The sequence below is a fragment of the Daphnia pulicaria genome, chromosome 1 (assembly GCF_021234035.1).
Source record: "Daphnia pulicaria isolate SC F1-1A chromosome 1, SC_F0-13Bv2, whole genome shotgun sequence".
Lineage (NCBI taxonomy): Eukaryota > Metazoa > Arthropoda > Branchiopoda > Diplostraca > Daphniidae > Daphnia > Daphnia pulicaria.
In genome coordinates this window covers 17,005,857-17,027,557 of record NC_060913.1, presented here as the reverse complement: position 1 = coordinate 17,027,557, position 21,701 = coordinate 17,005,857, and the positions used below count along the sequence as shown (strand labels likewise).

Below are 21,701 nucleotides of genomic sequence, written 5' to 3'. Positions count from 1 at the left end.
CATTTCTCGATCATTTCTTCGATTATTTTCAATCTGGGAAAATGAGTGATCTATCATTGTTTGCAATAGAAAAAGATTTGTTTGAATTTATAATCTGAAAAATATTGATGTTTTTTCAATTGCTTACTCGTACGAAACTTTTAGCTAGTTCTGTACGAGTAGAAATAGCTACGAAGTTAGGGGTTTTCAACTACAAATTTTCAGACTAAGATTTTTATATTCCACATTGGGAATTTTAGGATAATTTTGTTGTTTTTTTGTAGCTAGAAATTTTCTCGCTAAAGCAGAATTGGTGAAAAAGGAACTTTACGCGCGCTACTTACTTCCTATGAATTATTTGCTGCACTCACTTATGGTCACTGGTTGTCCTGATTCGGCATCTTCTAATTTATTATTTAGTAATGAATATTTGATTGTATTATAATTGTGTCGATAATTCTTCACATAGACTGCCAAATATAAGAAAAATGAAAAACTTAGATAAAACAAACAATTTTTAATTTAAAAAAATATTTTTTAAATTTTACATTACATAAAAAGCGTTTTCAAGTTCGTTCATGTCAGATGAAAAAAATGATGAATGAGAACACAAGAGAAATGATGGATGGATCGAAAAACCTTTTTTTTTTACCTAGATTAAAAATTCCATACTAGAATTAGTTTATACTTTTTGAGGAAATATATTAAGGGGGGAAAATTCGAGCTGATTTTAAGGTTAATTATTTCAAGCCAGATAAGAAAACGCCCTAGCTTGGAAAATAAAAGCTAATATCCACAAAAAAAGGGTGGAATTATGTTTTGATGAAAAATTTCGAGGTAATTGCAGCATGATAATTGGTTTGATTTTTAAGCCTGGCACCGCGTGAGCCGTTATTAGCAAACCGTAAAAATATAAGTTAACAGTTTCGTACGGGTACAACAGTCTGGAAAAATTTTCCCAAATACTGATGTTAGTAAAGCTGTTATTAGAAAAAGAATCTTATTTCAAAAATGAATCTAATTAATGGAATTACTTGTTCATAAAATGATGACCAGTTCAATATACCTTGCATTTTTTAGTCAGATTGTTAACCATTAATATAAATACTTTGTTATCATCTTTTTTTCTGGTTATTTCATTCCAAATGAAAATGGGCAACGTAAATTATAACGAGGTAGTGTATATTCATATCCAGGTATACTATAGAGTGGTTCGAGGTTGCCATCTGGGATGGGACTTTTCCCAGTTTGGTGCAATGCTTTTTGGTTTGAGGTTTCACCAAACTGGGAAAAGTCCCATCAAAGATGGCAACCTCGAACCACTCTATACTATATCCAACACAATTCAAACCTAGTAAATGAGAATTGTTGATTGCCATTTGTCAACTGTTATTCCCCGTGGCCCATACTATATAATGCTTCAAAAGCAAAATCTAAATTTGATTAAAGATTCATTTAAGTTACAACACAGCGAAGAAAATTTATTATTTACCAGTGCATGAAGGTGGGGATTTGTTTCTTTTGGAATTTAACCTTAAAATCCTAGACCTCTTCCCCTCAAATCTGTGGTGAAATATTGTGTTCTTGTTTGCATAAATTTGATTTTGAGGAATGGAGATGATGCATTGCCTTATCCGTGTACTTACACAGTGGTAAAGATTACATAATTTCAGATGGTTGTAATGTCTTGTGATTAGCACATCTCGGACGTTAATAGTGAATAGTAATGTGTGCAGGAAAATGTATACTGTACCTGGATAATTTTTTTATGTTAATTATTAATTATATCAGTTTTAATCCATTACAAAGAAAGCATACATGGAAGTAATTTCTCAGCTAAGAAATAAAAAATCCGTTCATTTTATAGATTTTGTAAAACTCAAAATTAGGTTTGAGCTATTGCCTTGTAGGCCTATTGTTCCGTTAACATACAAAATTTTTTAATAAAATTTTGGTGGTGAGAGACTTTATTTTCATTTATTTTACAAATACATTCAAATACATAATCCAGACAATTGCTCATTTTGCAGTTGAACTTTCAGTGTAGTGTGTTTCAGTCATATTCCTTTGCCTCGCCACTTTCGTTGAAAACTAAATCAATTGCCAACCCGCCGTTTATTATTATATTATGTGTCGTAGTTGTGTAATGCAACAAGAAAGTCGAAGATAAACACTATAGATTCATCAATGGTGACGTATAGTAAGAAACCTTTTGTTCAAAGTCTCCTCCCTCATTTCTCTCTTCCCAATTTTCAATAACACGAGAGAGGGCAGTCAGCATTTTGCATGTAACCATTTTTCCAGTGACTAGAATTGCTAAAATTTTACCGTTTCCTTGGAAAATTTTTGAAAAAACCTTAAAAAATTCCAAGCAAGTGAGGCAGTCGATTATTGGCTTCTTTTGCCCGGCTAGCCAAATTGCTGCCTTGAACGATTGGCTCCTTAAGACCTTACAAGCAATAACGACCTTGCTTTGGCAATAATGGCTATGTCAGGCTCGTCCAATGCGTCAAAGTGGCGAGTTGAAGAATGTGAGCAGCACAGCGCACATCTTGCAATAAAGTTTGCACGCCCATGCTCTCCTCTCCTCCTTCTTCTCATGCATTTTGTCCCTCTTCCATTGGGCGTATTAATTTCTCTTCATTTAAGCGATCAGCAATATCAGTTTCATCTTCTTTGTCACCGTGTGTTGACTCAGTTTGAGCTAGAATACGACAAGCTTACAACATATTTGCGCCATTGTCGGTTGTTAGACTTCTCATAATTTAATACCAAAGACGCCGAAAACGTCCAAGAAATTTGGTATAAAGTTGACAGCTGTGTGACTTTTCTTGACCTCAATAATGGCAAGGGTATAGAGCTGAATTTTCCCTGTTTTGTTATACTGGAGTTTTATACCTAACTGAGCTCAGTCCAAACGGCGGGTTGCACAATAATCCATTGTAAAAGACACGAATCAATTTTTCACATCCTTTTTGGCCTGATAAATGATAATAATGTATTTCTTTAGCTTTTCCTCCTCCCTCTTTCCTCCAAGACTTTTATGAATAGAATCATCAATAATTTTTCGAAAAACATAATCATGTCTGTGTTCAAAATCATCAGTTCAATCACGAGTGTTTTAAAGGGTATTCCATTACCGGTCGCCATTTCTACACACGAGGCTACAATTTGTTTTCCGTAATTTCTATAGGCAACCCACGCTTCTTTTTGTAAGGCTCTAGTGAAATTTACGAACTTGGCTTTGCTTAGTGAAATTGGCTTCAAGATTTTTACTTTTAGGTTCTAGCGAACTGTTGGAAGCCACATTACGGTCTTCTTCAGAATTTTCAGAATCATCGTTGTTACTTCTCAATCGCTACACTAATTGAAACTGCTCTTTGTGTTTTGCCTTCAAATGAGCTCCTAAATTTTCTGAACAGTAAGAAGTGCGTCTCGGTTTTTTTTCAATCAGGCACTAAACAAACAATATATTTTTCGCCGCGCTTTTCGAAAAACCAAAAAACGGGATTTTCTTTGAGGGATGACCGAGCGAGAATCTAACAACTTACCTCTACGCCAAGAACGGCGACAATATAAACTGGGGGGGGGGGATAAATGTCTCAGAATTTAGTGTATAAAAAAAGGAAAAAGTCGTGCTTTAAATTGAGTGGGTGGTTTTGTATAACCGTGACTGAAGTAAAACTCCACTCCTATTTTTTAAGCGGTAATTATACCGTTTGGAGGGGTTGTTTTTTTCCTTTAAAACAATAGAAACAGAACGTCAACTTAAAAGAATTATATTTAAAAATCGAATGTTGGACTACATTTTCCAAAGCTCCGATGCATTTTACCAACAACTGGGGAGGAATAATAGTAGCCCCATAAACATCCAGTGGAATATGAGTAACCAGAATTTTCCTTGTGTTATCAGGGGAGGAGATCAGAAGCGCATTGGACTTGTTAATTTTGAGTCTATTGCTCGTCAGCCAGAGTATTGAGCCTAGTACAGAGCCCTGAGGAACGCCGTACCGTAAAGGTTTAGGAGAAGAAATGGCGGCGCATACACTGACTGATTGGTTTCTGTTCTGAAGGTACGAAGGAAACTACGCGAGAGCAATTCCAGAAACTTCATGCCTGGTTGACAGTTGATCAAGAAGAATGCAGTGATCAATTGTGTAGAAAGCTGCGCTTTATCCTAGTAGAGCTAGAATGACAGCATTGCAGTTATCAACAGAGGTTAGGACGTTATTTGTAACTTTCAAAAGGGCAGTGACACGATGCCAGGGGATCTGATTGTAAACAATATGCATTTGAGTAGTAGTCGCAGGATGATGCTGTGTCTTCCCCTTCGCTCATTGTAAGGCAGTCGGATTCCAGGGGTGCTGCGAGTACTGCGGTTTGCACTCTGGCAAATTATGGAACATCAGATCCTAGTGATGCACCCAGTCGTCCTTCATCAGTGAATTCGTCAACAGAACGTACAAGTTTTTTTTCTTATATGGTCTAATTCACCGAGATTTAACGTTCAATACTTGATGATGGCTCTAGCTCGTCTTCAGCACCATCTTCTGATGAAGATTCATTGATCTTAAAAGTAGTTGGTTAAGTCCAACATGCAAAGAAAAGATCTCAAGTGAGTTTTCCCGAAGTTGTGGAGCCAGTAAATGGAAGCTCATCGAAGACAGCTACAAACGAAACTGCTGCTACTAAAAAAACGAACAGTTCTTCTGCCAGAAATATCCCGAAAATTCCAAAAGTTCCAGCAGCACTTGGAATAAATCAAATGATTGCCCCCCGTCAAACATTTGCAAGGAAGTCTCTACCACCTGGTGAGAATACTTCTTTCATGTAATTACAGTATGCACATTAATATTTTAAACTTTTTTGTTTACAGTTCACCGTCAACAATCAGCTATAGCTGATATTCAAGAGGCTGGACCGAGCCATCAGCAGCAACCTCCTTGGGTTCTCCAAAATTCAGTCGCCGAAAATTGAATGCCAGAAGAAACAAATGGACAATCCAATGCAATGCAACTATATCGTCATAGGACGAGAACTTTTCATCGAACTTCATCAGCATCTACAGAGATTGCATCAATTACTCCTGGTAAGAGAATTCCATATCCTCATTTTAAATGCATTAATCATTCATTTTAATTGCCATTCCTTTCTCCGCAGATGAACGAATAAAGCTTGATCAACTGATGCAGACAATGTTGAGGATCCTGCGTGGGCAGGAACAAATAAAGGCAACTCAGGTTGATATAAAAAACACACTAGCAGTTGTGATGAACAACAAAATTCCTGCCAAACCGGAATTGGGAGGAATAAAAGAAGAAATGTGTCTTCCTGTCAAGTCCCTTGCGTTATTTGACCTCATGAACACAACTATCCGCAAATACAAAATCAAGCGGATGAAACTGCTGGTAGATTAATTTTTATGTTCAAAATTTTGCTCCATTTATTTATGTTTTTTCGTTAACAGAAGTCATACTTGAGTGGTGTGGGGGGACGGAACACCGAGCTGTCGGCAAAGTTTTGCACAAGTTGGTGAAATATTCAGTAGCTTCACAATTTTGTTTCAAGGGTCAAAACGATGAAAAACGGTGTTTTGAGAACACTGAAGTCAAACAGCTGGTTTTTGGTAAGTTTTTTTAGTTTACATTCGGGCGGAATTCAATTAATATTTTCTTATTTAAGTTTATAGAAAGCCTACAAGCTACACCTGGTTTGCGTCTCAGCGAACACCAGATTAACAACAAAATTGCAAGATGGTTGAAAGCTGCCCCGTCTAAAATTGGAAAAGACAATGGCGATGAAGAAGAGGATTTGTCGGGGGATGATTAATAGGCCAATCAACCCAAATAATTGTGATACTCTGCTTTGTTGATAGTATGAATGTGGACCACCATGATATTTCAGTTAATTTTTATTCTTGACATGCTTTTTTTATCTCTACTTGTTAACCTTAACCAACTCAACCAAGTCTATACAGCTGCGTATTTTCTTTAATTGCAAATTGATCTAATAAACCAAGAAGATTAAAACTTTTGAGCCTTTTTTTATTTTCTAAAAAATTTTGTATTAAATAATGTTTTTTTCCTCCGGCATTTGCCCAGTTATGTCCCTCACATGAACCTAATAGTGCCCATAGTAAAACGAGTACTGTCCCAGTTAGGTCCTTCTATAAACCCAACCAAAGCCCAAAAGAAAACAAACATGAGCCCTGTAATATCCTTTACATGAACCAGTTAAGCGCCCAAAACAAACGCATATTAGCCTTGAAATATCCCCGTCAGGGGGGACAAAAAGCCATAACGGACCACCTACTCGCCCCCTTCGAGACGTCTTTACTGCGGTATGCATGGTCCCCTCTGTTGGACTAAAATCGTCTTTAATATGGAACCGTGCGGTCTGGGAAGAGATCCATATAGCCAGAATCTGTTTTGCAGACAGGTGATTAGAAAGGGCATCCGGAGACAAGTCGACAAGTCGACAAGTCACTGAGTACAGGTTTAAGATAGTGAAAGTCACAGAATAGATTAGACTGAAAATATAAAAAAGTGGAGACAATAAGGAAAATACTTCCAATCTCTGGAGTCATCTTAAGCGTACGACAACGTCAAAAGTGCCATGAAACCCCCTTGATAGATGACTCGAGTTATATGGATTCGGATAACGACAATCGCGACGAACATGATTCACTTGCTAAGGTTGAAATAGAGGAGAGTTCGTCGTTGTCTAGGCCAATTGAGTTTAATAATTATGATCAATGTAGTAGGGCCTATTATGAATTCAGGATTATTTATTATTATTTCATTAGAAACTTGTGAATCTGCTGGCTCATCCCGCTGAAGTAGCGCTGTTGGATCAGATAATACTGTTTCATTTGGAACTTTAATGTCAAGCTCGAGGAATAATCTAAATTTATTATAATCAAATGAGATGAAACTTGGGCATATATCCATCATATCGTTCCACGTCATTCACTACCAAGCCGCAGCACATTGACCTATTCTTTTACCAGAGTGTATAGAGAGGCAATATACAAACTTACGCAAAAGTGATGAGCCGTCAAATGGGTTACTTCATTGCAGATGGTTGGACGTAAATAACTAATGAATGTTATCGCTAACATAACCGCGCCTATTAAATTAGCGACAAAATAAAAATTGTTTCCAAAGTACTTTCAACTTGGTGCATCGAAGTCAGCCAAACTGCTGAAAATCTTACTAAGCTTCGAGGTTTGGGGTCAGAATGAAAGTTGACCAAGAAAATAGCAAAAGTCGTAACTGAGAATGCTAATAATAAAATTGTCAACGTCGTTAATGGCATTGATAAATGGAGGCATACACATTATTTTTTCCATACTTAAAGTCTCCCAGTGAAAGCCATTAAAAAAATCTGCGTTTGTTTGGTACATTTTACGAATAAACTTTGAAATAAAAAATTTATGACATTTATTTTTAAGACATTTTTACCGTGTAAGTATCGTGACATATGACATTATGACATTTTTTCACCGTAGTAATCCAGCCACTGTAAAACTAATGAATAAATGTACCGCAAATGGCAAATCTAGGTCAAAGCTCCAGCAAAAGAATAACAACAGGTTGGAATCCATAGTTTACCATGATTGAAAGCTTTTTGGCTTTGAAGGACGAAGTTGGTTTGATTCTTTTGCTTACGCATCGTCCCGATCTGTTGATTAGTGAACTTAAATGGGTTGCTCTTGCTGGAACGAGATACTTCCTCAAGCCATCTGACGATATAACGAGGTATCTCAGTTCGCAGTCTTATCTTTCCCTTTCAAAGGTTATTCTTTCTGTAAGGTATTTCCACATAATCAAACCTACTCCTCACAACACAGAACTGGACAAATTGATAAAGGATCTAAGGATAAAGGATGACAACATAACGTCCCGTTTCGATATACCACTCCGGAAACTTGCGCGAGCCCTTGTTACTACATATCTCAATTCCCGGTAAATTGTTTTATAAGCATTCAAGTGTTTTTCTTTTAATCACCAATGATTTTTCTATTTCAGCTTCAAGAAAAATGAAAAGTTTCTGATAGAGGGGAGGGTCTGTCAGGTGAAATTGCCAATCTCCGTGTTGAATCGGAACTAAGAATAGAGCAGATAGTATATGTTCGTCGTGTTATTTTCATACATAGAAAAATGGGTTTAACAATATAAATTAAAGCAAGCTACCTTTTTCTAAAACCAAGTCTAAAACTTAAATTGCACTTCCCTCTTCAATCAACTTATCAAAAGAAACGTATGCAACAAATTTTACATGGCAAAACTTAAATTTACTACATGGTAAAATCACGAGCTGCATTAAATCCTACCCTTTATAGTCGTCGGAAAGGCAAACCGGGCAAAACTCATCTTAAAAATAAATTATGTCTTGTACACAGACTTGGTCTCCGTAATAACAACGATTTTTACTCTGGTTGCGATTATTTTACTCTCTATAGGGCTCTTCGGGATCTGTTTTCTTTAGCCGTTTTATCTGACAACGCAGCGTGGCTCTAGACTTTTTTAGCGCGAGAACGGGGAGAAGAGGGAGAATATATATAAAGAAGACATCAGACAGTCGGGAATGGGGATTTACACCGCGTAGCCATTGTATTGCATCAGCGTCACACTGCTTATTCAAATCGGCGAAATGGCAACCTCCTTGACTCTCATTATAAATTTTTTGTTGATTCAACAGAATACAGCCAAGAAAGGACGAGTAAAGGAAATTAGCGTATGATTAGAAAAATAGACGAAGAAGTATTTCGAATAAATCAAAGTTATTTTGGCTGTAATGGAAAAAAAATTAGTACAATCAAAAGATTAATTAAAAAAAGTCAAATTCTTTTTGAAAACCCAGTAATATCGGGAACTTTTATTATTCTTTTTGAAACTGTTTAAAACACGAGTAGTAGACAAACCGTTTAGCTCTTAACTAACTAGATGTACTATTGATTAAATAGCACTTCGCCTTAGTCTTTAACAATTCATCAAAAATGGATGTACGACATTCAGGCCCAGTAATTTCAGGCCCGCTCCATTCAGGCCCAGGGCCTGAATGTCGTTTGACATGGGCCTGAAATGCGTAATTAAAAAAAATAGAGTGGCGCTAGTAGTATGGCTTTCCGAAACCAGCGCCACCACCAGTATTTAGTATATCTCCCACTTCCGTCGTTTTCTTCAGTCGCGTCTCCGCGTTGCACCGGTAAGGAGGTGCTGTCCGTCTGTTGCACTTACAATAATACCCTTAATGCACTTCACACATTGAAAGTCAAAGGGTTGATTATGTTTCTTCATTAAAACATAGTCCGTGCTTGATAAAGCCACATCGATAAAGACTTTCCGTCTTGAGTTCATTTGGGATCGACAAATTTCGGTAGCCATTTGGAATAGGTGGTGGGCGAAACGTCTACATCTTGACCATTTAGGCGGAAATTTGAAGGTTTTTCATAATGATTAGCTGCAGTGATGCAATTCCCAAACCTTGGGCATCCTGTATTGGCTGCATCGCATTTATCTTTGAGCTCTTTGAATTCTTCAACAATTTCTTGTGGATTTTCTAGAAATTCGTCAGCGTAAATATTGAAATAATAGATTTTCGGCTTCTCTCCACGTGCTAATTGTACTTTGGGATTTGCATCTATCGTGCATGCTGCTTGTTTGCTCAGCTTACGAACAGCATATTCCGAAACAGCAATGAATTCAGCAACGCTTTTACAATCGAGTTCGCTAGCCATTTTCAGTGAAACTGCTAAATGCTTTTTGTTGCAATTAAGGCACACTTATAATTATTCTTCGATGTCCAATTCATCTTCTTCTTGTATAATTGCAATGTTTTTGTTAATTCCAATTATTTCTTCGGGGGTTAAAAATTCTTCTAGCAATTTGGTGGTATTCCTTCCAATTCCCAATCCGTCAACAAACATTCTCGCAAAACAGTTTAGCTTAAGTTCGTTGACCCAAGGTAGATTCTATGAATTACATAACGAATTTTCAAATACGAAATATTTGAAATTTGAAAAATAAATTTACCTCTTTTTTCTGAAAAATGTTCAACATTTCTTCTCCATTTAAGGAATATGGATCGCAACATATATTCCCTTCCTGGGTTTCAAAGCCACCCAAAACGAAAGAAACGTCTTTTGGTGAAATATTGAATTTCTTGAAATCTTCCAGTAATTGAATCTTAATTTGTCAAATTTCTAATTAGCACATGACGAATAATTACAAATTGAATCGGTTACAAAATTTGATGGTTTGCATGAAATCGACGACATTTTGGATGCTACGAGTGTGACCTTGTCGTACCCGTTTCGGATGACTGCTGTACAACATGTACATGATGCTACTAATTGGGGTATAGATGTTCTCCTTTTCATCTTTCAATGTACAGTACATGTCACGGTAACTAGCAAGCCCACTACCAACAGATCCAATCGGTGGCATAATGAATTGTACATGGCTACGCAAATGGATGGGCATTGCTCTGTAGTGGATTTTTTAAACTATTATTTAAATTGCAAGGAAATAATGATTTATTTAAATTTTTGAAAAATCTAACTGATTCGACATGAAATTTCTAATTCCTTAAATAACAGTCTGAAACTTTACAATAAAAAAAGAGACATAACAATTTTCCCTTACTGATTGGAAGAAACGAAATCACGGAGTAGTTGCAGTGCTTCAGCTCCAATAGTATTCTGACGTGATTGCCGCTGTATGGTGATGATGAAGTTGATTGGAGTAAACGTGTTAGGTGGCACCACGAATAAGTTTATCGATTTTTTCAGTAACTGTTTCTTGGTTGGAATAAATCCTCTTGCGCAACTGAGGCACACCCGGGTGTGGGTTTGTGTTGTTGTACGTTTCACTCTAGATTTCGTTGTAGCGTAGCAAAAACTCCAACAATTTGCGCACCTAATGCCAGCAGGTAATTCAAAGAAATCGCTTTCCAAAAACAATTTCATTGAATTTTTGTCAGCAAAACCGACTTGAAGGTCATCCGGCCCTGGGTGTCGACCAAATGATGCTAATTCGTCTGAAATAAAAGTTATGTCTCATTAGAAAGACATATTTCAATTCTATATGTTTTACAAATAGTATTTAAAGAACTTTATTTATTTTTACCGCATTTTACACATACAGGCATTTTACCCTTAGCAATGTTCAAAAATTCCTTGTATGTTGCGTCATCTAGAAGTTTTTCCAACAATTCCGATCCCGTTTTCTGTTTGCTAGCTCTTGCCTTGGCCATTTTTGGAAACAACTGTTGTCTACGGACAAAACTTTAAACTGAACTGAAACGCTGTAGAAATTGACCAAAACCAAAGAATATTGGAATCGATAACAAATATTTCGATTGCGATATTTATCCCCCTGGGGTTCTACCCACTAGTGGGAGGAGTTTCAAACTTTGGAACAAGTATTTCATTTCATTTTGTTTTCAAGTAATATCAGTGCGATCTTTTTGTGTGCACTTTATCGAAATGGATTTAATCTTTCCTAGATATGGCCAAGTAAGTTTGTTTATTATTGTAATTAGTGAACTTCTTATAATAATTAGAATGGAAATATTGATGAGGTACAGGCGGATGTGAATGGTTTTAAGAAGAAAATGAAAATGTTATATGAATTAACACAGAAGGCACAAGACTTAGAGACTTTAGAAAAATCGCCATTTGTTGTTTTTTTACAATTGTTTCAAAATTCTTTTAACAAGAACAATGTCAATATAAAAGATTATAATATCGCAATTATGAAGAAGTGGGAGGTAATTTGTTTATCAAATAATTTTAATTTTTTTCACAAATTAGAAATATCAATACCAATTTAATGTTTTAATTTCTTTTATGTAATTCAGTCATATCCAATTGAGCTAAGAGAGTTCTGTTTATCAAAATCTCTAAAGCTTTCAGAAAGGAATGCAGAAATGCAAAAGTTGATTATGGCTAAAATTTTGATGCTTAAAAAATTCATTTTGGAACAAGCCGTAATGTTACCCCCACAAATTACTGCTGCAGATGAAACTTTTCCCATTTACGCGGAAATGGAAAAAGTTGAACCGAAAATATTTTGCAGAATTCCCAATTGCAAGTCATCTTCGTTTACTGAAAAGGGGTATAGATCAACTCATGAGCGAACTCAGCACCCCAGGAAAGTTGTTTCTTGTAAAAATTGTGATTTTTTTGCCGAAAATCGAGCAACTATTGAAAATCACAATTTTCGGTTCCATCGCGCAGTAAAGGAAAACATCAGTGAAAGGTATGGCTTTCATGTAATTTGCTATTATTGGAATAAATAACAAATTATTTCACCTTTTTAGAGTAACAGAGGTCCAACTTTTGGAAACAAGTTCTAGACCGGAAGTGTATTTTGAAGTTGCGATTGTTGAACCCTTTCAGCATGGAGTCGATACAGTTTTGGTTGCGGAAAACGTCACAATCGAGGATTCACTCTTTCATCAACCACAACCGTATGTTTGTGGAATTATTAATCAAATTTATTATTCATTCCCAAATAATAAATTTTTGTCAAATAGAACAAATGCCTGGGATGACTGGGAAAAAAATGTCATTGACTATTCTAATTTGGAAAATTCTGCAACTCATGAACAAGCTACATTGCCCAATCTGTCTTGCAATAACGCCGTTGAAAAACCGTAGGTTACTTTATAACTTAATTATTTGATTGAAATGTTAATCATGTTTTCTTTACTAGATCTATTGGTGAAATAGCAATTGAAATCGATCAACCAATTCCAATTGTTGATAATCATCCCGCTGAAATAAACGTCTGCAACGTTCCAGTTAAGCTATCAAGCAAAGAAAGGTAAATTAAATAAATATTTGTCACTATTCTTATTTAACAAATGTTCACAAAAGAAGAGATTGCTGAAATAACACTTTCAAAAATTGAAGAATCTAACTTTAAGAAAAAGTTGTATTCACTTAAAATTTCCGAGTCTAAAACATCAATTACTTGCAATACGAATTATTGCAAGAAAAAACTCGATGATATGAAAAAATGGGGTAAACATCAGAGATGTCACAAAGATGTATCAGATCAGTGCAAGGAATACATCGATGGAAAAAAATGTTCGTTTTCTACATACACACATTTAGCAATGGAACAACACCTCAACAGGTGTATCTCAACTGTAATCTAATAAATAAATGACCATTTCATTAATTACTTATTACATCCACACATATAGATTTCACGGGAAAGCGATTACAAGTAACAAAGTAACCATTTCAACTTACGAGAAAACAAGAGCAGAGTACTACTCTTCACTCGCGTTAGTTGACATTCACTTTTAAACATGTGTAGGGGAGACTGGAGTAAAACGGGACGGTTTTTGTTTCCCCCCTATATCTCCCAAACTAATTATTGAATTTCTTTAAAATTTTGTTTTTATGTATTCCATATTGTAATGAACCCCCCATATTTTTTATATAATTTTATAATGAACCATTTCCCCATAAAATACCTTTAAAGTTTCCTCAGATTTGTGGGAGGGGCCTATTTTGGGGGGTAATTGAGGACACTGGGGTGGGTGATGAGGGACGTCCTCCGTTTTCGCCTTAAAATTCATCAATAAAATTGAAAAAAATTGAAAAAGTGTTCCACTGCATATACTCTTTGAGTTTATAAATGTTTCAAATTGATTATTGTGTTAATGAACCTTTTTTCTTATAAATACAAAAACCCTTATGGAGCAGTAGGACATCCTGCGTTGCTAGGTAACGAAATCGAGCCTCTTAAAAATGCTGTACGCTGATTGGTCCGTAACTGTCCCAAATTAGCCAAAAACAGCTGTCCCGATTTCCCGGTTTAGACACTTTTTTTTTAAAGTTCATACTGTCTAAACTAATCGATCTAAAATTATAATTTCTGTTTTAAACGATCAAGAAATGAATCAGCTTCATTTCCATATTAAATTTACATGCCATTAGCGTTTATTTGTTTCTTCAAACATAAAATGGCGGAGACAAAAATTTCTAAAAAAAAACCGTTTTTTTTGTTTTGTCAATAACTCATGCAGTTATTGACAAAAACCAACCAAATTTCATGCCAAATTAGATTATACAGATTTACATAACATACTAAAAATTTTTACAGTTTTATTAACATCTACTATTTTTCCTCCCACTGTCCCTTTTGACCCGGTGTCCCGTTTTACTCCAGTCTCCCCTAATTAATTTATTTAAAAAAACAGAATTTTAACAATTAGCAAAATGCCGAGAACGACGAAGGTGAAGAAGCAGACGAGTCTACAATACAAGGACAGTACGTGAAAAACAATTCTTCAACAACAGCAGAAGCAACAAACTCTCAAAAGACCAATGCCGAGAGGTAACTAACATTGCTTGCAAATGTGTGTCCTAATGTTAAATTTTTTTTATCTACTAGTGATGACCAGTTGTGCGTTGCATCCACTTCAAACAACAACATTGCAAAAAATTTATGACATTTATTTTTAAGACATTTTTACCGTGTAAGTATCGTGACATATGACATTATGACATTTTTTCACCGTAGTAATCCAGCCACTGTAAAACTAATGAATAAATGTACCGCAAATGGCAAATCTAGGTCAAAGCTCCAGCAAAAGAATAACAACAGGTTGGAATCCATAGTTTACCATGATTGAAAGCTTTTTGGCTTTGAAGGACGAAGTTGGTTTGATTCTTTTGCTTACGCATCGTCCCGATCTGTTGATTAGTGAACTTAAATGGGTTGCTCTTGCTGGAACGAGATACTTCCTCAAGCCATCTGACGATATAACGAGGTATCTCAGTTCGCAGTCTTATCTTTCCCTTTCAAAGGTTATTCTTTCTGTAAGGTATTTCCACATAATCAAACCTACTCCTCACAACACAGAACTGGACAAATTGATAAAGGATCTAAGGATAAAGGATAACAACATAACGTCCCGTTTCGATATACCACTCCGGAAACTTGCGCGAGCCCTTGTTACTACATATCTCAATTCCCGGTAAATTGTTTTATAAGCATTCAAGTGTTTTTCTTTTAATCACCAAAATGATTTTTCTATTTCAGCTTCAAGAAAAATGAAAAGTTTCTGATAGAGGGGAGGGTCTGTCAGGTGAAATTGCCAATCTCCGTGTTGAATCGGAACTAAGAATAGAGCAGATAGTATATGTTCGTCGTGTTATTTTCATACATAGAAAAAGGGGTTTAACAATATAAATTAAAGCAAGCTACCTTTTTCTAAAACCAAGTCTAAAACTTAAATTGCACTTCCCTCTTCAATCAACTTATCAAAAGAAACGTATGCAACAAATTTTACATGGCAAAAATTAAATTTACTACATGGTAAAATCACGAGCTGCATTAAATCCTACCCTTTATAGTCGTCGGAAAGGCAAACCGGGCAAAACTCATCTTAAAAATAAATTATGTCTTGTACACAGACTTGGTCTCCGTAATAATAACGATTTTTACTCTGGTTGCGATTATTTTACTCTCTATAGGGCTCTTCGGGATCTGTTTTCTTTAGCCGTTTTATCTGACAACGCAGCGTGGCTCTAGACTTTTTTAGCGCGAGAACGGGGAGAAGAGGGAGAATATATATAAAGAAGACATCAGACAGTCGGGAATGGGGATTTACACCGTTTACAACAGCAGCTGTTTTTTTTAATGACGATTGGGAACCAGACTCCATTGATGAATCGCCATGACAGCCAGAAACATTTAATGTTGCACCGGGGCACTCGTAATTTTTAAATAACACATTTTATTATTATTTAAAAATTTCATATATGAAAAAAATTTAGGGAAGAAATTGGTGATGTATCAGCGGTTGAATTTCAAGAATATGTATTTCATATCGACATGCGTATTCGTAATAGAATTGCAAGAAATGACGACTACAACTTATTCCTGATGCACCTGTTCCAAGAGTGTGGTGTGTTATACCAAGCACAAGATATTTGTGGTATAAATGGCACCTTGATTGGTCCTAGTTATCCACCCGAAAATTTCATGATGAGTCTGCTACAGGATTTCCCAAACGTTGGTAAAGTTACCGTGATTTTGAAATCGTCTAGAAACACTACTTTTTCTTCCGTAAGTTTTATATATAGATATACTAATTATAGCATTAATAATTAGTGTATATCTTGATATAGTCCACACCTCAGCTGAAGAGTAAAGGAAATCCGATAAGAAGTGTTTCTTTGAATGCTAACGTTGAAGAATTCCCATCTACATCGCAGTACAAGATGCCAATTCCTGCTCTGTCAGACATCAATGATGCCACTAACGATAGTGTAGCGAAGATTACTCAACTATTTTAAAAATTACAGTTTTATTTGATTCTAATTTTTAAAATCTTTCTCCAGACATCAGCACAACATTCGTTCTTACGCTTTTATCATGTAAAGCCAGATGTGACTTTTGATAATCTTGCTGATTTCTGTTCTCAGTGTGGCAAAGTTGTGTTCATTAAAAAAGTTCAGGACGAAACGTGGCTAGTCGAAATTGCCGTTGATGGAGCAACTGCGGCTGCTTTTGTTGCTAAGCAAGGCAAAACGTGTCGCATTAACAACAGTCGTTGTGTTGTCAATTCTTCTTATGGAAATGTTATTTTTGGGAAAACTGATGAATGGCAGGTATTACTTTTAATTGCTATTTTTCTTTGTGTCAATAATTAGTAATTAAATGTTTTTTTCGATTTGCAATAGAACAAAATTGATGCTTATTACCGAAAGAAATCTATTGGTTGCTAAATCAACAAAGCTAATGAGATGATTGATGAAGATCTGATGTGAACATGTTCATTGGTTTTACTATTTTTCATTTTGATGTACTTAGAAGATGGTTAAATAAACATTCAACTTGAAATATTTCGAAATTTTGTGCTTTAGCTTCTAAGTACAGTGTGTGAATAGTTTCTATTTGGCAATGTTGCCTATGGCGGACTAGTAGTTGTTGTTGTGTCACCAAGTTTCTACTTTTCTCAGTTGTGATAACAATGGATAAATATAATAATTCTCCTGTGTTATCACAGGTAAACTTGTATTAAATGACTTTTTTAAGTGATTTCAATTTGTGTTATCCAATTGAAATCCGTTAACGGTTAAATTAAACTGTTTTATAGAATGTAGATGCTGTACGTGCTGTTTCTGACTTGAACGAGTTAATTTATCCATGGTTGGATACTGTAAAAGACAGTCATTGTGCATCAGTTGAAGTATTTATTAGTTCACATTATTTTAATAGTAAAAGTTATTACAATAACAAATCTGTGTTTTGATACTAGGACTACCAAGTGATGGATAGAACCATTGATCGATACATCTCTGCAGTTAATGTAGCAATTCACCCAGTTGAAGATGGGAAGTTTAAGAAATATGTAGTCGCAAAAGATCTTCTTAATCTTCTCATTGAAAAGAAGAAAAGTCTTAAGAATGTTTTCCGTGATTGTGAGTTTGTGCAGATTGCCAACAATTAACGACAGTGGGTATGTTTCTGCATCTTTTTTAGAAATTGTTTAAGTGTTGTGTGAAATTATATTTTGTTTTTGTGATTAAAACAGAATTTCTATGGATAATTCTGATATGATCTCCGTGGAAAACGTGATTGTTGTATGTATGTATGTAAAATTTATTTATATAGCGCACTTATCATGCAAGCATGCTACAAAAGACGCTGAAGTACAATCGTCGGTTTTTGAACAAACAAATTTCATTGGGAAAATGCGATACTGAGAAGGTGGGTCTTTATAGTTTCGATTTGAAAGAGCAGAGTGTTGTCGAGCTAGTGATGGTGGGTGGGAGAGAGTTGAGAAGTGTAGGACCAAGAAAGGAGAAGGATCTTTCACCGTATGATGAAAGACGGGCACGGGGGACCAGGAGGGAGGTAGTTCTAGAGGACCTTAAGGATCGTGCTGGGGTGTAAGCGGAAAGAAGAGAAGAGAGATAGACGGGTGCGAGTGGGGGAGAGAGACGACAGCGGAAGGCGAGAGTTGTGGCTTTGAAATTGATGCGAAACTTGACGGGTAGCCATTTTAGTTCCTTGAGGAGTGGAGTGGCACCGTCACGCTTGCGTCTGCGCAGGATGAGCCGGGCGGCAGCATTTTGGATCCTCTGTAGGCAAATGATGGTTTTGTCGGGTAAGCTGGCGTACAGGGAGTTGCAGTAGTCGAGGCGCGACATCACGAATGCGTGAACGAGAGCTTTTGTGGCTGACTGGTCAAGGAAGCGACGAATGCGGGCGATGAGCCTGAGGTGGTAGAAGGCTGATTTTGCTGCACTTTTTACTTGGCGCCCCATTGTGAGCCCAGCGTCGAATAGGACTCCGAGGTTGCGACACTTGGTTACCGCGGAAATTTCCAAAGCCAGTTCCCGGACAAGAGGCGGAGCTTAGGGGATAAGTCGAAATTCTTAACAGCCAATTGCAGGGCTGGTCGCACTTCTTTGGTGCCCTCTATGAACCAAGATACTAATTTCTTTTGTAAATTCGTCTGGAAAATAGTATATCTTTTTAAAATTTAAGACAATTTATATCAATTGGTTGCCACATTGGCTAGAGTCCCGGTCTGCGACTCTAAAGAATTGAGGATCGATTCCCATAGTCGTGACTTATTTTTTTTTCATATTTTTTTCTATTAATTTTAAAATAATTAAAGCTTGAAAAATAATACTTAATTGCTGTTTTTGACTCTTTTTTTACGATTTTATAGCTTTATAAGTACACAAGCAATGTGCAATCGGACTTAGAAAATTTTCAGACCGTTTATAGCTCATAGTTCACCCAATTGTCCACCAGGCAGCGCTGATCAGGTGCGACCACTGGCTTCAGCCGAGATTATAGCCGATTCCAACCATAAGTTCCCCCACCATACTAATACACCATGCCAAAATCACCCTTTTCGTACTGCCTACGGCTGAATACAACCCTTTTTCGCCCTTAGGGTCTTAAGGGGAAATACGAAAAGGGTGATTACCGGATTAAAATTACCGGAAAGCTTAAATATACTACAATTTCCATGTAACATACAGAACGTATTTAAATTAATAAACTTCATCAAATGTGACATCTTTAAAGCATATTAACATCGTTAAAGTTACTCAGAATGGTTGTTAATATGACAATAAACAAAAATAAAAGGGGGCAAATTTCGGTCGTTTTATAAGGCAATATATACATACACTTCCCGTATGTAAATTTTTTAATTATTTTGCTGCTGGTGTCCGTTTATCGTCGACTCGATGAACGTCAAATCGCTGGCTGACTTCTTGACGCAGCCCTTATCCTTTCCGTTCTGATGGAATCCGGCCGAACGTTTCGGCCCATGTTTTGGCAGTAAAGAGGCATCGAGAAAGTGTCGCGGGGTCTCTCGCCCACTGAGCTGACGCTGCGGGACAAGTTCCAGTTGGCCGAGTTGATGGAGAGGAAAATGTGTGTAGTACATATGATGGTATATGTTAGTATGCATATAAGAGCATTAGTACCTACTATACGGTGGAGTTCCTTCATGCTGGCCTGCCTGAAGTGAATGATGTTTCTTTGGCCTGATCCCTGCTACACCAGGTGACTATATTTGGGACTTACCAACTCCTATTTCTCCTTGATCCCCTCACCTGGATTGAATTGAAATTTGTTTGCAGTGGGAAGATGCAATGTAAAAGAAAAAGTTCACGTTACTCTTACAACTACTCAGTACCCTAAATGTTTTGCACCGTTGGATTCTTTTTTCAATAAATTTTAAACAAGTTACTAATCAATTGATGGTGTATTAAGATTTTTATGACGGGGAAACATTGCAGCCAGAAGCTCATTCTCTGTTTGATCTGAGGACTTTCACAAACAGCCAATAACAATAAGAAATCATCCCTGTTTTTCTTTTTCGTTCAGTGTGTAATACGAGTACAGTTGTTGCTTTCCCATGATTAGTAATGGCCTAAAGTGGGACCATAGGATTACATCCTTTTGTAATAGAAAAGGAATTAAAGAAAAAGGAAAAAAAAAAACTAGAAAAGTGAAGGGAGAAGGAAAGACAAAATAGAAAACAGTCAAGGTTGATTTTCCTTTTGCCGGCGCCTGCTTGTTCCGACTGCATCCTTCACGTTGTTGCCGGTATTCCGTCTTCATGTTTATTCTTCTGCTTTGGGAGTCTCCGCAGCTTTGACTGGTTCGGCAGCTGTAGCAGCAGGGGTTTCAGCTACCTTGACTTCGGCTGTCGACTTGGTCTCAACAGTGGGCGCCTCCTTCTTGCTTGGTTCGTCAAAGTTGTCAACTAGATCGGGAACCTCATCATCTTCTTCGGTTGTCGGTAGCGTAGCCGATGATGCTCCACCCTGTCCACCGGCAGAGGCACCTACTATCCTTTCTTTCAAGTGTGCCAAACTTTCAGTTGGCAATTGGTTGAGGATAGCTGGCAACATATCAGTGATGGCTGCAAACAAACAATGACAGATGAAATTAATAAACTTGGGAATGGCATTAACTTTTGTGAGATCTTACGTTTGTGTTCAGCATGACCGGTGATGGCAAAAGTGTTTGCCGCTAGAGAAGCCTGTACTTTAGGGTTGTTGAAGTGGATGATTGTACCATCATCCTTGAACATGTTGACTTCCTCAATCCCAGGGATGTTGTTGACTGTCAGTTTTTTCAAGGAACTTTGAAGCTTCTTGTCATCAGTGGTAGCAGTACGGTGGACAACTTTCTTCTTCCTGCGAGCAGTACCAGGGCCCCCGATCCTCACTTGAGATTGCAATTTTGCCAACTTCTCTGCATTCATTCTGCAAAACAAGAAGAACATTGTTAAATCAGTTAACATTAAGGTTAAACATGAAGAAGATGAACAAATTATCACTGTATACTCTAAAAATAATTATGAGGGCTATTTTTAACCGACTAAGACCATGCGGCCAAGGTTTGCTGTTTTTAACGAATTGTCAAATGTCACTTCATAAGAAGAACAGCAGTTCAACATGACTGTAGTCGGACTTACTTCACTTTTTCACAAGTTACAGATATATAACAAGTAAATTTAAGGACGAGAACTGCGGGAAACTGTTAAAACGAACCTGTAATATGTTTGAGGCACGTGAAGCACACGAGATCGCGGCGAGGAGGAAGATGGCGGTGGCGCCGTAGAAGAATATTGTGTTTAGGGCTGGTGTATAGGGATAGTCAATTGAAACACTATTACAATTCGCTCATCGTTTCAATAAATATTTAAAACTAAATACGGTAAATCATTGTTTAGAATTTACAAATATTTTATGGATAAATTAATTATAATTATAAAGATAATTTGGCAGTAATTTTTTTTTAAATTTTGTTTTGATGCGTGACGTAGTGCGCGACTTTCGAAATGTCGTCGCCAGGTTCGCCTCCAAATTGCATTATACATAACTCATAACGCATAACCATTTTTGCTTATGAATTAAAATAATAATTAATATTTTAAAATCACTACCATGTTTTTATTTTTATTGATCGCTTTTTAAAAAATAAAAAATAAATAATATTTTACTGAACGCCATAGCGTAATCTTCTCTACTTAGCGATAGCGAAGCCGTACCCAGTTCTTTAATATTACAGGGCATTCTAAAATTGAACACGTGACCCTGAAGGGCTTGTCTTATGAGGTTAAGAAGCTCAAAATGTAAAGAACAGCTCCGCTTTGGAGAGCTACTGAAAAGAGAAAATCACTTATTGATTTCTGCTCATCAAGCAGGC

The 21,701-nt window shown here is 36.6% G+C and overlaps 1 protein-coding gene across 3 annotated transcripts; it reads right to left on the bottom strand.

Moving 5' to 3' along the window:
* Positions 1-19,727: 19,727 nt before the first annotated feature.
* On the bottom strand, positions 19,728-21,136 carry LOC124326608 (transcription factor BTF3 homolog 4-like). 3 transcript variants are annotated; one of them, XM_046785525.1, is made up of 3 exons: positions 21,044-21,136; positions 20,478-20,755; positions 19,728-20,409 (listed from the first exon to the last, which is right to left on the bottom strand). In XM_046785525.1, exons 2-3 carry the CDS (start codon positions 20,752-20,754, stop codon positions 20,108-20,110), a joined length of 579 nt encoding a protein of 192 aa, XP_046641481.1. In that variant the 5' UTR covers position 20,755; positions 21,044-21,136; the 3' UTR covers positions 19,728-20,107. The 3 variants fall into 3 exon arrangements, with proteins under 3 accessions (XP_046641481.1, XP_046641489.1, XP_046641496.1); XM_046785533.1 differs by having other exon boundaries at positions 20,968-21,092; XM_046785540.1 differs by lacking the exon at positions 21,044-21,136 and adding an exon at positions 20,837-20,941.
* Positions 21,137-21,701: the final 565 nt, after the last annotated feature.

Bases quoted from the DNA above. Each gene is read 5' to 3' on its own strand.
- LOC124326608 (XM_046785525.1), bottom strand. From the start codon at position 20,754: ATGAATGCAGAGAAGTTGGCAAAATTGCAATCTCAAGTGAGGATCGGG. The intron at 20,410-20,477 runs GTAAGATCTCAC...GTTTGTTTGCAG, and splicing joins CGGTCATGCTGAACACAAAC to CCATCACTGATATGTTGCCA.